Source organism: Dreissena polymorpha, chromosome 5 (assembly GCF_020536995.1).
Source record: "Dreissena polymorpha isolate Duluth1 chromosome 5, UMN_Dpol_1.0, whole genome shotgun sequence".
NCBI lineage: Eukaryota > Metazoa > Mollusca > Bivalvia > Myida > Dreissenidae > Dreissena > Dreissena polymorpha.
The window spans coordinates 223,854-238,181 of record NC_068359.1 but is presented as its reverse complement, the minus strand read 5'-3'; the positions used below and the strand labels follow the sequence as shown (position 1 = coordinate 238,181).

Genomic DNA, 14,328 nt, shown 5'->3' with positions numbered 1-14,328 from the left:
TCTTTGTGTTTACATTTTGTGGTTTAACTTTTTATTTGAATTTATAATCATTAATTTGTCTTTTGTAGGTTCTTTCTGTTTCTTTTATTTCAGAATGAACTTACAGGATAGAGGTTCTTGTTGTCATATCAAAGCAAGGTGGGATTCCCACGATACTTGCTTGGCATGTACCGGTTGCACATTTAATAACAAATGTGCGGTTTGCGATTTGTGGGCTTATGACGTATGGACAAAAGCAGGTCGCCGGAGGTCGTCGATCAGCCGCAAACGCAACGAACCTCCATCCGACGTTGATTACCCGGTGACTCCACTGGTCAAGGATGACCAGCGGTTTTGTCAGTCACTGGGTACCAGGCTAGATGGTGTTGTTGTCAGTCGATCGTCATCAGATCTTATGACTCACACCATGCATACCGGCGACATTGATCATGGAACGACTGGATCAATGTCAGACCACATGGCAGCCGCCATTCTACGGTCTTTGTCCGGTGACGTAACCGGTCATAATATGACCGGCCGGTCACCGGTCCGGTCACCGGTCATGTCACCGGTCCGGTCATGTCACCGGTCCGGTCATGTCACCGGTCCGGTCCGGTCCGGTCACGTCACTGGTCCGGTCACGTCACCGGTCCGGTCCTTGATCACCGGTCCGGTCCGGTCACCGGTCAGGTCACCGGTCCGGTCCGGACACCGGTCAACAGTCATCAGTTGGGCCTGCCACCGATAACACCAATCGCCGGTCAAGAAGAACTCGGTCTTCATCATCGGCGTATTCTTTTACATCCGATTCGTCGTCGAATACATCGTCTTCATCAAGGAGTGGACATCGGACACGCTCTTCTTCGTCGAGCAGTTATCATCGTCGCGGCGCTCATAAGCGATCACGTCGTCACTCACAGAGACGGTATTCCAAAAAATCTCGATCTCATCGCAGCCGATCCACATCTCGACAGCGCAGCCGATCCAGATTTCGACATTGCAGGAAACGAGGACGTCGGCAACGTTCACGTAGACAGCATCGGACTTACCATACGTATAGTCGTTCACCATCGTGTTCCGTTATGGAATCGCATGTTTCCATGCCAAATGTGTCGGTTCCAACGTTGACTGCCACACGTATTGCATCTTCAGGAGCTCATCTCACTACTACGGCGTCAGTGTCAACACCACGGGTATCATCTACAGTATCTAGTCGTGTACCCCCTACAGCTACCCTGTCGAATCCTGATACACTATGGATACAGAATTCGGCGGGACATTTTGTACCCGTCAATGCTGATAATTTACCTTCTTCCGGTTTACATTATCAGTTTACTGACGTCGGGGATGATCATTCGCTGTTACCAGACAATTACAATCCGGTACAAGATATTCTCACTTCTGTTCCTGCTGATTCTATACAAACCGCTGGTGTTGTAGAGAGTGAGGCTGATTCAGATGCAGAATCTAATGTTGAGACGGATCAATATTTAGCTCCGATTGGTCAGATCTATGAACTGATGTTTCGTACTCTTGGTGAAGATTACTGTCCAAGACCTGCTGAACTGTCTTCAAATGCGACGATTTCTGTGACAGAACAACTTTTTCGTACATTTGATCCCAACAGGGTTATTAAGTCGACGGCTCGTCCTGACCCACGACTTCCCATTGGTTCTACTGTTCTATCTGTTCTTCAATCATTGGAATCAGCTAATAAGACTATTCCAAAATGAGGAGAAACATGGAAAATTCCTAAGGAACTAGCTGATCCAAAACACCAGGAAGGTAGTAAAAGTTACAAACCTCCTGTACCACATGCAACATCTGGGTTGGATTTTTCAAAACTTCCGGTTCCAGATCCGGACATAAGCAAGCTATCTCTTGTAATGCCAAGTGGTTCCAATTCAGTTTCTGTTCCGTTTTCAATGTTGGAAACTTGGGAAATGAGGGAACGTAGATCATTAGGTTTGACTAACCAAATTGACTTCATGCTAGCGACAATTTTACAAATGGTGTGTGATTGGTCGGAATCTGTTCCGGAGGAACTCCGTGATTTGTTAATTCATCTCTCACGGACCACACTGGCCTTATCTCACACTTCTGCTTCTTCAATGTCCGAGATGCTAAGGATTCGTAGAGATCTTATCCTTACTTCTTTACCTAAAGATTTCTGTTGGAACCTGGTATGAACTCGCTCAGAACAGCTCCTCTCACATCAGGGTTTCTTTTTGGTGGAAGGATACAAGAAGCAATCACAGCTGACAAGGATGACCAACTTCATGCTTCTTTAGCTAGAAACAACTCTGGACAACGCCAAGGGGTCTTTAAGCATCCTGCGTCTAGGCCACCAGCAGTTCCAGCATTCAAGACGGCTAAGAGAAATAACCTTTTCTCTAAAAAGCCTTCTTTTAATCCACGGTCAGGTCCTAATAGGCAGTCTTCCTATAACAGACCTTCTTTGTCACACAAGTCTTCTAATAAAGATTCTGGGAAAAAGGGCAAACCCAAGCCGGGACAGAGGAATTTCAAACCTTCTACCGGCAGGGGCGCACCTCCTGCTTATCAGCCCTAGGGCCCTTCCCTTTCTACCGCCACAACCTCCGATGCCGGAAATACCAGTCGGAGCCAGACTTTTCCACTTCTCAAATCGATGGCTTCAAATTACTTCAGACGCATGGGTTCATTCTCTTGTGACAAAAGGCCTGACTTTTCAATTCGAAAAAAGGCCTCCACTTTCTCGCGTCCCTATAGAGCTGGTATCTCGGCATCCACATATTCCAGAGTCCATTCTCGGGCTCTTGGAAAAACAGGCGGTAGAAAGGGTTCAAGATCCTTATTCTCCAGGATTTTACAGTCGTCTTTTTCTTGTTCAAAAGAAAAATGGTTCCTGGAGACTAGTAATAGATTTAAAAGTGTTCAACATGTATCTCCTCAAACCAACTTTCAAAATGGAGACTCCTTCTTTCATAAAGGAATCCATCAAACCCCTGCACTGGGGGGTGTCTTTGGATCTGGAAGATGCTTACTTCCATGTTCCTATACATCCCAACTACCGAAAGTACTTGCGATTCGCCTTTCAAGGCCAAGTCTACCAGTTCCGGTCTATGCCTTTCGGGTTGGCGACAGCCCCACGAGTTTTTACCAAACTAATGTCGGCAGTCGGATCACACCTCAGAGTTCACGGGATTATTCTTCTTCAGTATTTCGACGACTGGCTCTTACACCAGCTCGATCGTCAATTGCTTCTGTACAACCTAGAATTCTCTTGGAAGGAGCTCCTCTCGTTAGGGCTCCTTCTCAATGCAGACAAATCAGACCTCATTCCTTCACAGGACTTTACGTTTGTGGGAATGAATTTCTTGACCCACATCAATCGGGTCAGAGTGTCTATTCAACGTATATCAGACCTTCTGATGAAGGTCAACTGGGTTTTGTCCCAATCTCATATAACAGCTCAAGAATTCCTCTCTCTCAACGGTATCCTGAGCTCAGTAACAGACTTTGTGCAGTTGGGACGTCTCTTCCTACGTCCTCTTCAGCACTATCTCTCAGCTTGTTGGAAATGGTCTCCAGGCAATCTATTAACACAGATTCCAATCCTTCCCTCCTTAAGGTCTCATCTTCAGTGGTGGCTAGACGAGGAGACTCTGTTGGCAGGAGTACCCCTTCTTCCCCCGCAACCGTCATTATATCTAATAACGGATGCGAGCAAGGAAGGGTGGGGTGCTCACCTGGAACCTCTCAGTCTGATAATTTCAGGGTTGTGGTCTCATCAGGAATCTCACCTTCATATCAACAATCTAGAAATGCGAGCAGTATTTCTAGCTGTATCTCATTTCCAATCACATCTTCGAGACTCTTGTGTGATGGTGTCAACAGACAACACATCTGTGGTGGCTTACATCCAGGCACAGGGGGGAACACATTCTCAATCCCTGTATCTGGAAACCAGAAAATTACTTGTTCTTTGCAAAACACTCAACATTCATCTGCTGGCAAAATATATACCAGGTCGCCTCAACGCCCTGGCGGATGGTTTGTCTCGCAAACACCAGTTACTTCCATCGGATTGGACACTTCATCAAGAAGTGACCAACCAGATCTTTTTCAAGTTCGGTTATCCCCTGGTCTATCTATTTGCAACCAGACACAATCACAGACTTCCTCTGTATGTGAGTCCAGTTTACGATCCAGCAGCGTGGGCAATCGACGCGCTTTCGTTCGCATGGGACCAACTGGACGCTTACGCCTATCCCCCACCCATTCTAATTCCCCAAATATTGGGGAAAATCAGGGTGAGCTCTTGCAGGATACTCCTGATTGCCCCTTGGTGGCCCAGAAGATCTTGGTTCAACGATCTTCTCAGTCTCCTGTACGATTATCCCAGGAATCTTCCTCACAGGTCAGATCTTCTGTCTCAAAGCGGCAGACTACATGCGGACCCAAAAATGTTCCACTTACACGTCTGGCCGTTATCAGGCAATCTTTGCAGAAGAAATGTTTTTCTGTCAGGGCTTCAACCCTCGTTGCTTCGGCAAGGAGAAAATCCACCAGAGCAGTCTATGATGCTCGTTGGAAACTCTTCTCCAATTGGTGTTTTCGAGGGAAAATTAATCCCCTCAATCCCTCTGCTAGACGAATAGCGGATTTTCTCATTTATCTTTTTGATGATAAGAAACTTTCTCTTAGTTCCATCAAAGGATACAGATCTATGATTTCGCATACATTGGCTTTCACTAAGTCTTCACAAGTCTGTGCTGATCCAGCTATTTCAGAACTTGTTCGAGCTATGGAACTTAGTCGTCCTGTATCTCGTACACTTGCTCCTAAATGGGATTTAGCTTGTGTGCTTGGTTCCCTTATTAAGGCTCCCTATGAACCTCTTGATCAGGCTTCATTACAATTCCTAACATGGAAGACCGTTTTCCTTCTTACTATGGCTTCAGCCAAACAGAGAAGTGAAATTCATGCTCTTTCTATCGAGGATAGTCATCTTCGTTTTGACTCTTCTGATGGTTCTGTTACATTGTTGTGTGAGTCAGGATTCCTTGCTAAAAATCAACTCCCCTCTATGGCTTCCAAACCCTTCAAAGTTCCAAGTCTATCTAGAACTTGTGGACATGCAAATGATGATAGACTCCTTTGCCCGGTCAGGGCTTTGAAGTTCTACCTTAAAAAGGTAAAGTCTATTCGAGGTTCTCGCAAGAGACTTTTCATTCCATTAAAAGGGGGGGGCGATGTGTCTGCGGCTTCTATTTCTCGTTGGATAGCCTCGACTATAAGGAAAGCTTATTCTTCTCTTTCATCGAGGGATTTATCCCTGTTTAAGATAAGACCGCATGAATTAAGAGCTCTTTCGGCTTCGTGGGCTTATATTAATCAGACCCCACTATCTGAAGTGCTTCAAGCTGCTTTCTGGAGGAATCCGACCACCTTCTCCTCTTTTTATCTTCGTTCTCTTGAGTGCCAACAAGACAATTTGTATAAGTTGGGTCCTCTTGTAGTGGCTCAAACTGTAGTTTCTTATATGGCGTAAGTACACTGGTGCCATCCGAGAATTAAGTACTATACTGTACTAACAAAGATTATAAGAGGACTTGATTCTACTATCTCTGGCTGTAAACCCTCTATATGGGTTTTGCTGTGATGGGAAAAAATATGCGAACCTTCCCGCCGCAGCTGCAAAATCAGCTAGAGATAACAGGTAACGTATTTATGATATTAAAACAAATTTTCTTAAGTAAAATTCATTTTAATTATTAAATACTTACCTGTTATCGGTAAGTCCCACCTCCCACCCCGCTCATCGCCTTTTTATGTTTGCGTAAAGGAAAGATGAGTTGTGGTTCTTGATTTCCTGTTAGGTTGCATTGTACTATGTTTAACCTGATTTGGATTCTTATAGAGGTGGACGATTCCCAGGGCTTGAATAATTTCCGGATGAAATAACTCCCTTGGAAAGGGGTAGCTAGAGATAACAGGTAAGTATTTAATAATTAAAATGAATTTTACTTAAGAAAATTTGTTTATAAGTCCATAACTGGAACCATTTTTGAACTTGTCCAAGATATCATTGGGACAAATCTTCTAACAAAGTTTCATGATGACCGTACAATAAATATGGCTTATGGAGTGATAACAGGGTTTTACTATAGCTATATAAGAAAAAATGCCACGCCCCCTTGGCGGCCATGTTTTTCCACCAACCGAAACCATTTTCGAACTCATCCAAGATATCATTGAGACAAATCGTCTGACCAAGTTTCATGATGACCAGACAATAAATGTGGCCTCTAGAGTGTTAATAAGGTTTTACTAAAGCAATATATAGCCATATTAGGAAAAATGCCCCGCCTCCTGGGGGCCATGTTTTCAAAGCAACCGAAACCATTTTCGAACTCATCCAAGATATCATTGGGACAAATCTTCTGACCAAGTTTCATGAAGATCGGAAAATAAATGTGGCCTCTAGAGTGTTAACAAGGTTTTACTATAGCCATATAAGGAAAAATGCCCAGCCCCCCAGTGGCCACGTTTTTCAAGCAACCGGCATCATTTTTAAACTCGTCCAAAATATTATTGCGATGAATCTTCTGACCAAGTTTCATGAAGATTGGACAATAAAAATGGCCTCTAGAGTGTTAATAAGATTTAACTATAGCCATGTATATTCATATAAGGAAAAATGCCCCGCACCTTGGCAGCCATGTTTTTCAAGCAAACGTAACCATTTTCTAACTCATCCAAGATATCATTGACACCAATCTTCTGACCAATCTTCATGAAGATTGGACAATAAATGTGGCCTCTAGAGTGTTAACATGGTTTTAACAAGGGAGTTAACTACAAGTATTAGAAAGTATGTACAGGTTATCTTTCTTTAACATTAGACTGTTCACATGTTTTCACTATATACATATAGAGAAAACTGCCCTGCCCCCTGGCGGCCATGTTTTTTCACCAATCTGGACCATTTTCGAACTCGTCCGAGATATCAATAAAACCAATGTTTTGACCAAGTTTCATGAGGATTGGGCAAAAATTGTGACTTCTAGAGTGTTCACAAGGTTTCTCTATAGCCATATTAGGAATACTGCCCCACCACCTGGCGGCCATGTTTTTCAACGGACCGGAACCATTTTTAAACTCAACTAATATATCATTTAGACAAACATTTTGACAAAGTTACATGAAGATTGGGCATCAAATGTGACTTCTACAGTGTTTACAAGGTTTTTCTTTTTTTTTTACCTAGTGACCTAGTTTTTGACCCAGCATGACCCAGTTTCAACTTGAGTCGAGGTATCAATGGGACAAATGTTCTGACCAAGTTTCATGAGGATCAGACATTAAATGTGGCCTCTGGAGTGTTCATAAGTAAAATGTTGACGACGGACTTAGGGGATCACAAAAGCTCACCATGAGCACGTTGTGCTCAGGTGAGCTAAAAAAGTAAAAAGACATGGCTGCATAATGCAATAGATTTACTTCAAATCTTCATATTGAAAAACAGAAAAATAACAAAGCCATATGTTTTTTTTGCAAGCTTATTGTTAAAAACCTTAAATAAAAACATAATACAGCTGCATCTGCACTTAAACGATAACATACCTTTGAATACGCATGAAGCTGGTTTTCTAATGTCTCAAGTCTGGAAAGCAATCTATCTTCATCTATCAATGCCTGAAATAAGAAAAAAATAACACGATCTGGATACGGCATGGGAGTTTACCAAACACTCACTGAATTCCAGGAAGTACAAATATCAAAGCACATATTTCATATTGAACTACTCAGTGTATTCCGTGGAGGTATTAACTAGACTCACAGCATTTAGGATACATCAACTAACTTATCTTCTTCAGCAAGTTCATGAATTGTTTACAAGATTCTGAAGGCTGACAAATCAAGAATATAATAAAATGTCACTATGAACTCCAAATAAATTCAGGAGAAGTAACTAGCAATCACCTGACCTTAAGGGAGATAATTTGTGACTCACTGACCTGCAAGCCACCCGTGTCAGATTCCTGAATTTGTACAAGATTCTGAAGGCTACCAAATCTCCAATTCATTAGATGCAACCACACTGTAAATCCAATATAACGCAGATGACGGGGTCCAAGTCTCAAGACAGCGTTATAAATATATTTGCATTATAAGTTTTGAGTATTCATAAATTATTGCTAGGTTGTGTTGTCATTTGCCAGTAACTTTATACATACCACTTTTCTAATCTGCATATATATCTGATTATGCTATATTATTACTACATCAATTAAAAACAAGAAACCGTCTGAGACAGGTGATGCTCACGAAAGTTTTTTTTTGTCGCAATATTGCACTCTATATTCAGACAATGGACAAAATTGTCACAAAACCAGGTTTTCATTGTGAAAAAAAAATCTGATAAAGGGAGAAAACTCAAACTGAACTTTTGAAATGAACAAACAAAATTAACCCCCTTTGTAAGTTTGTTTTTTTAAAAAAATCTATTTTTAGTCGTGGCGACCTTGACATTGGAGATATTGACGTGATTCTTTCGTGCGACACACCGTCCCATGATGGTGAACAAATGTGCAAAATGATTTTTAAATCTCACAATGAATGACATAGTTATGGCCAGGACAAGCTCATTTATGGCCATTTTTGACCTTTGAACTCAAAGTGTGACCTTGACCTTGGAGATACCGACGTAATTATTTCGCGCGACACACCGTCCAATGATGGTGAACAAATGTGCCAAATGATTTTAAAATCTGACAATGAACGACATAGTTATGGCCCGGACAAGCTTTTTACGCCCGCCCGCCTGCCAGCCAGCCAGCCAGCCCGCCCGCATTTGCCGATCTAATAACCAGTTTTTTCCTTCGGAAAACCTGGTTAATAAAAGAAAACGTCTTGAGGGCACAGTATTTCGGGGGACAAGAAATTTTTTATAGAAAATTTCAAATCCATAACTCTGTGAAAAATCATCCGACCAGAACCCGCTGATAATATGCACATCTCCTCTTGGTAGTGAAGCTTCCCATAAAGTTTCATTGAATTCCGGTCATTAGTTGCTGAGAAATAGCCCGTACAAAAATTGTGCACAGACGGACACACGGACGGACGAAGCGGCGACTATATGCTCCCCCCAAAATTTTTTGGGGAGCATAAAAAAATTCTGACCATTAATGACCATAAATATGTTTAAGAATTTCATAAACACAAACATACACCATTTTTCAGAAGTGTAGAATGAAAGGCGCATTGTGGGACAGCGGTTTCATAGGGCACTGTCCAGATATAATTGTAACAACCAATGGACGAGTGCGTTTAAATTAGATTGAATGCAATAGGATACAAAGCAATGTTTTATTGCATCATACTCAGCCATGCAAAAAACGTGCTTCCCGAGGATTTGTTGTCAATCGCGCAAAAATGAAAGTGAATTTCTGTAAACAATTACCATACATTTGGATGGAACTAATCGTCTTGATTGCTAATTTAATTTCTCTTTGCCTGTAACGTTTTCAATTGCATTTTAGCAGACAATATTTAAATGTATATTGTCTATAAATAACAATGATTTAAAACGTGTATCGTAAAAACTTGTCAAAGCTGTCATTGGTTTAAAAGATCGATAGCACACACACGAAAAACAAGCTATTTTCACACCTATATTGCACCGAACAATAGAAAATCACACTTAAACTGTCAAATCCACCGGTAATGGTTAGTCTCTCAGGCTTTTTCCGCTCCACTTTGGGAATATGCCACACTGGAATTTTGGGAATTTCGCGTCGTGAAAACCCCCATTTTGGGAAAAAATTATTCGCAAAATTGGCTCAATTGGGAAAAATTATCGCATGTAATAGTGTTTCTTATATTTCAAAGAAGCCGTTAACTGGTAAATAACAACTATTTTAATAACTTATTATTTAAATTTTACAAAGTATTATGAACATGTGAGATAAGTACAGGTTTTTTAATCTGAATTTGGGGAAAAGGCCGGGCCTTTTTTGAGGTGAAAAAAATCGTGCGAAGCGCCGGATTTTGAGGAAAATAAGGAAAGGATTAAATAATCATTAATATATTTTACAGTTTTAAAACAAATTCAAGGCAACAGATAATTTAATTATGCAACCCTTTCTATTTTCCACACCGGATCAGGTTAACTTATATATTTTAAGGTAAAAATAAAAAAAAATAATTTTTTTTTTGGAATTGGGAAATTTTTTTTTCAATTGGGAAAAAAACAACCAGATTTGCATTGGGAATGGGGCCGAATTTCGGACCCGTGGCATAGGGCGGAAAAAGCCTGTCTCTTCTTGATTATAACTGAGCCATTATACAATTAGCAAATTGGACGAAGCCACATTTGAATGTCAAGAAAACGCTCTAGACCGAAATGGAAAGTTTGAGAAACAAGAGGGCCTGAAAGGCCCAAAGTCGCTCATCTGAGATTCAAAGGAACTGACCTGTTCTGTGCAGCCCAAGATGTCATTAGAACAATATGTTCTTACCAACTTTCATCACTAGTGAACACCCTGGCAGCCACGTTTTTCAACAGACCAGAACCATTTTCATACACATCCAAGATATCCTTTAAACAAATATACTGACAAAGTTTCATGAAGATTCATAAGTCCATATAAGGAAAAATGCCCCGCCCACGGGTGGCCATGTTTTTCAAACAACTGGAACCACTTTCACACTTGTCCAAAATATCATTGGGACAAATCTTCTGACAAAGTTTCATGATGATCGTACAATAAATATGGCTTCTATAGTGTAAAGAAGGTTTAACGATAGCTACATAAGGAAAAATGCCACGCCCCCTTGGCGGCCATGTATTTCCACCAACCGGAACCATTTTCAAACTCATCCAAGATATCATTGGGACAAATCATCTGACCAAGTTTCATGATGATCAGACAATAAATGTGGCCTCTAGAGTGTAAACAAGGTTTTACTAAAGCATGATATATAGCCATATTAGGAAAAATGCCACGCCCCCTGGTGGCCATGTTTTTTGAGAAACCAAAACCATTTTCGCACTCATTCAAGATATCATTGGGACAAATCTTCTGACCAAGTTTCATGAAGATCGGAAAATAAATGTGGCCTCTAGAGTGTTAACAAGGTTTAACTATAGCCATATAAGGAAAAATGCCCTGCCCCCTGGCAGCCATGTTTTTCAACCAAGATATAATTGGGGTGAATCTTCTAACCAAGATCGGACAATAAATATGGCCTCTAGAGTGTTAACAAGATTTTACTATAGCCATATATAGCCATATAAGGAAAAATGTCCCGCCCCTTGGCAGCCATGTTTTTTTGGGGTGAATCTTCTGACCAAGATTGGACAATAAATGTGGCCTCTAGAGTGTTAACAAGATTTTACTATAGCCATATATAGCCATATAAGGAAAAATGCCCTGCCCCTTGGCAGCCATGTTTTTCAAGCAAACGTAACCATTTTCGAACTCATCCAAGATATCATTGAGACCAATCTTCTGACCAAATTTCATGAAGATTGGACAATAAATGTGGCCTTTAGAGTGTTCACAAGGTTTAACTATAGCCATATATAGCCATATAAGGAAAAATGCCCCGCCCCTTGGCAGCCATGTTTTTCAAGCAAACGTAACCATTTTCGAACTCATCCAAGATATCATTGAGACCAATCTTCTGACTAAATTTCATGAAGATTGGACAATAAATGTGGCCTCTAGAGTGTTAACAAGGTTTTACTATAGCCATATAAGGAAAACTGCCCCGCCCCTAGCGGCCGTGTTTTTTCACCGATCTGGACCATTTTGGAACTCGTCCGAGATATTATTGAAACCAATGTTTTGACCAAGTTTCATGATGATTGGGCAAAAATTGTGACTTCTAGAGTGTTCACAAGGTTTCTCTATAGCCATATTAGGAATAATGCCCCGCTCTCTGGCGGCCATGTTTTTCAACGGACCGGAACCATTTTTGAACTCAACCAACATATCATTTAGACAAACATTTTGACAAAGTTACATGAAGATTGGGCATCAAATGTGACTTCTACAGTGTTCACAAAGTTTTTCTTTTGTTTAACCTAGTGACCTAGTTTTTGACCCAGCATGACCCAGTTTTGAATTCAGTCGAGGTATCAATGGGACAAATGTTCTGACCAAATTTCATGAAGATCAGACAATAAATGTGGCCTCTAGAGTGTTCACAAGGCAAAATGTTGACGACGGACGATGCACGAAAGACAACGCAGGACGGACAACAGACAAAAAGCGATCACAAAAGCTCACCATGAGCACGTTGTGCTCAGGTGAGCTAAAAACGGGAGCCAAGACCCTCCCAAGTTATATTGGATTCAGCGTTATAACGGAGAGCGCTATATTGGAGTTACAGTGTAAGCAACTTATGATGACCTGACAGCAGGGGAGGTAACTTCTAACCCACTGACCTGCCAGCCCCCCTCCGCTGATTCCTGAGTGTTTTGTACGAGTTCCTGGAGGGTGGAGAGTTTCTGCTCCAGCATCTTCTCCCTGTGAAGAGCCTCCTGTAGGCACTGGGCCAGCTTGTACAGCTCCTGGGACTGAATCGTGATCCCCGGAGTTGGCGTGTTGAACAGGCTGGGAAATATATAACAACCAGTCCACATCAAATATACAACAAGTCCAGATTAAATCAATGTACAACAACCAGTCCAGAACAAATATACAACAACCAGTCCAGATAAAATATACAACAACCAATCCAGTACAAATATACATCAACCAGTCCAGATCAAATGTACAACAACCAATCCAGATCAAATATATAACAACATGTCCAGATCTTGTGGTGTACTTTGATTTAAGGTCAAGGTATAATGTGTGAGGTTTATACGGTCTTGAGTTGTGAACATGCAATATCTTCATCATGAAGTTATTTATAAAGATGTGCCAGTTGAAGATGTGTAGGTAATTATTTAATAAATAAAAAGTTTTACAGTCTGTATGGAAATTGACACTAACGAACCATTAACAAAATACAGCCAATAGAATTGCTTTCATTATTTAAACAAATCCTAATTCTCTGTAAAAGATCTGCAAAAAAAGAGACTTATAAAAAAAAACTTCATGTATTGAACATCTTACCAATGTTTGCATGTTGAAACAAGGCAGCCCATGTTTATTCCATTTATAGAGAAAAAACAAATAACTGAAAAAGAAACTTTAAAAAGATATATCCTCTTGCTTTCATTGCTTCAGCTTGCGAAATGGGCAACCGTTTCCATAATATAAAGACTGTTTATGGCATAAATACGAAAACCAACCCATCTTTCTAAGAGAGCTTGGTACAAATAACAATGGTTGTACAATTATTATTATTTACCATATTTATTGCAATTAACAATAGCTTGAAGGCTTGAAAGGATTATTGTAAATGTCAAAGCAATTAAATATACCATGGCATTTTATGACATTCATCTTCTAATAAATGTCCAGTTTATGAAGCAATTTATAATCAGTATAAATACTGCCAGAACCAAATTTTAATGCTTTTTCACAAAAAGATGTCTTTGAGAGAAACATTTGAACTTAAAGTAACAGTACCAGTATGATCTTAAGTCTGTAGCTGTCATTGCAGAGTTGGGGCAAATAACTAGGAGGTTTGCGCTTTAAGTGATTATCACTAAAGGTACCAGCCAATACTAACATGAAGGACTGTCAATAGCACATTATAGAGTTCGCATTATAGAAAATAAAGGTAGTGAAAAACAACTGATTGACTTCCATTTTGTCGCATAAATTAAGTGGATTCTAAATTAGAGTGAGATAATATATTTGCTGAAAGTCTAAGTGAAGAATTTGTTATACTGATGGTGATAGGACGGTAAAGGGTATTCATAATTGTTGGAATTTTTATCAGTAGTTAGTACACAATTTAGCAGCATATGAACACTGATTGAATCCGCTAATCATGGTATAAAGGCCAAGCCATAATACTTACACAGGCTTTGCTTCACGTCCGTCCGGATGAAACAGTGTTATTAAGGCTATTATACATCCATGTGTGACTGTAATAATAAAAACACTGACATATTCCTTTTTCTTATACTTATCACAAAAAATAGGGATGCTTTCTCAGAAACCCTCAAACTGTAAGGTAAAACTATTCTCAATATGGTTCTTTTAAAATATTAATATAAAATTTAATAGACACAGAAATATATGATTTTTTCAGTCATAAAAAAGACCAATTAAAACAAGGACAACACCACCACTAAATGCTAAATTAATATGTTTAAATAGGGTTATGTATCATATTGTAATTTAACAAGAAATGGCGCAGCAGAGGCCGACGCGTATCCCCACGCCGCATGTT

At 40.4% G+C, this 14,328-nt stretch overlaps 1 protein-coding gene across 7 annotated transcripts in view; it reads right to left on the bottom strand.

Annotated features, from left to right (window-relative positions):
* The window catches only part of LOC127880697 (sarcolemmal membrane-associated protein-like), a 109,520-nt gene that overhangs the window by 60,050 nt on the left and 35,142 nt on the right, over positions 1 to 14,328 (bottom strand). For all 7 annotated transcript variants that reach the window (XM_052428033.1, XM_052428034.1, XM_052428035.1 and 4 more), the window contains exons 5-7: positions 13,954 to 14,020; positions 12,422 to 12,590; positions 7,591 to 7,662 (exon numbers count right to left, since the gene is read on the bottom strand). In XM_052428033.1, coding sequence (XP_052283993.1) covers positions 7,591 to 7,662; positions 12,422 to 12,590; positions 13,954 to 14,020 — 308 coding nt within the window. The remainder of the gene's footprint in view (positions 1 to 7,590; positions 7,663 to 12,421; positions 12,591 to 13,953; positions 14,021 to 14,328) is intronic.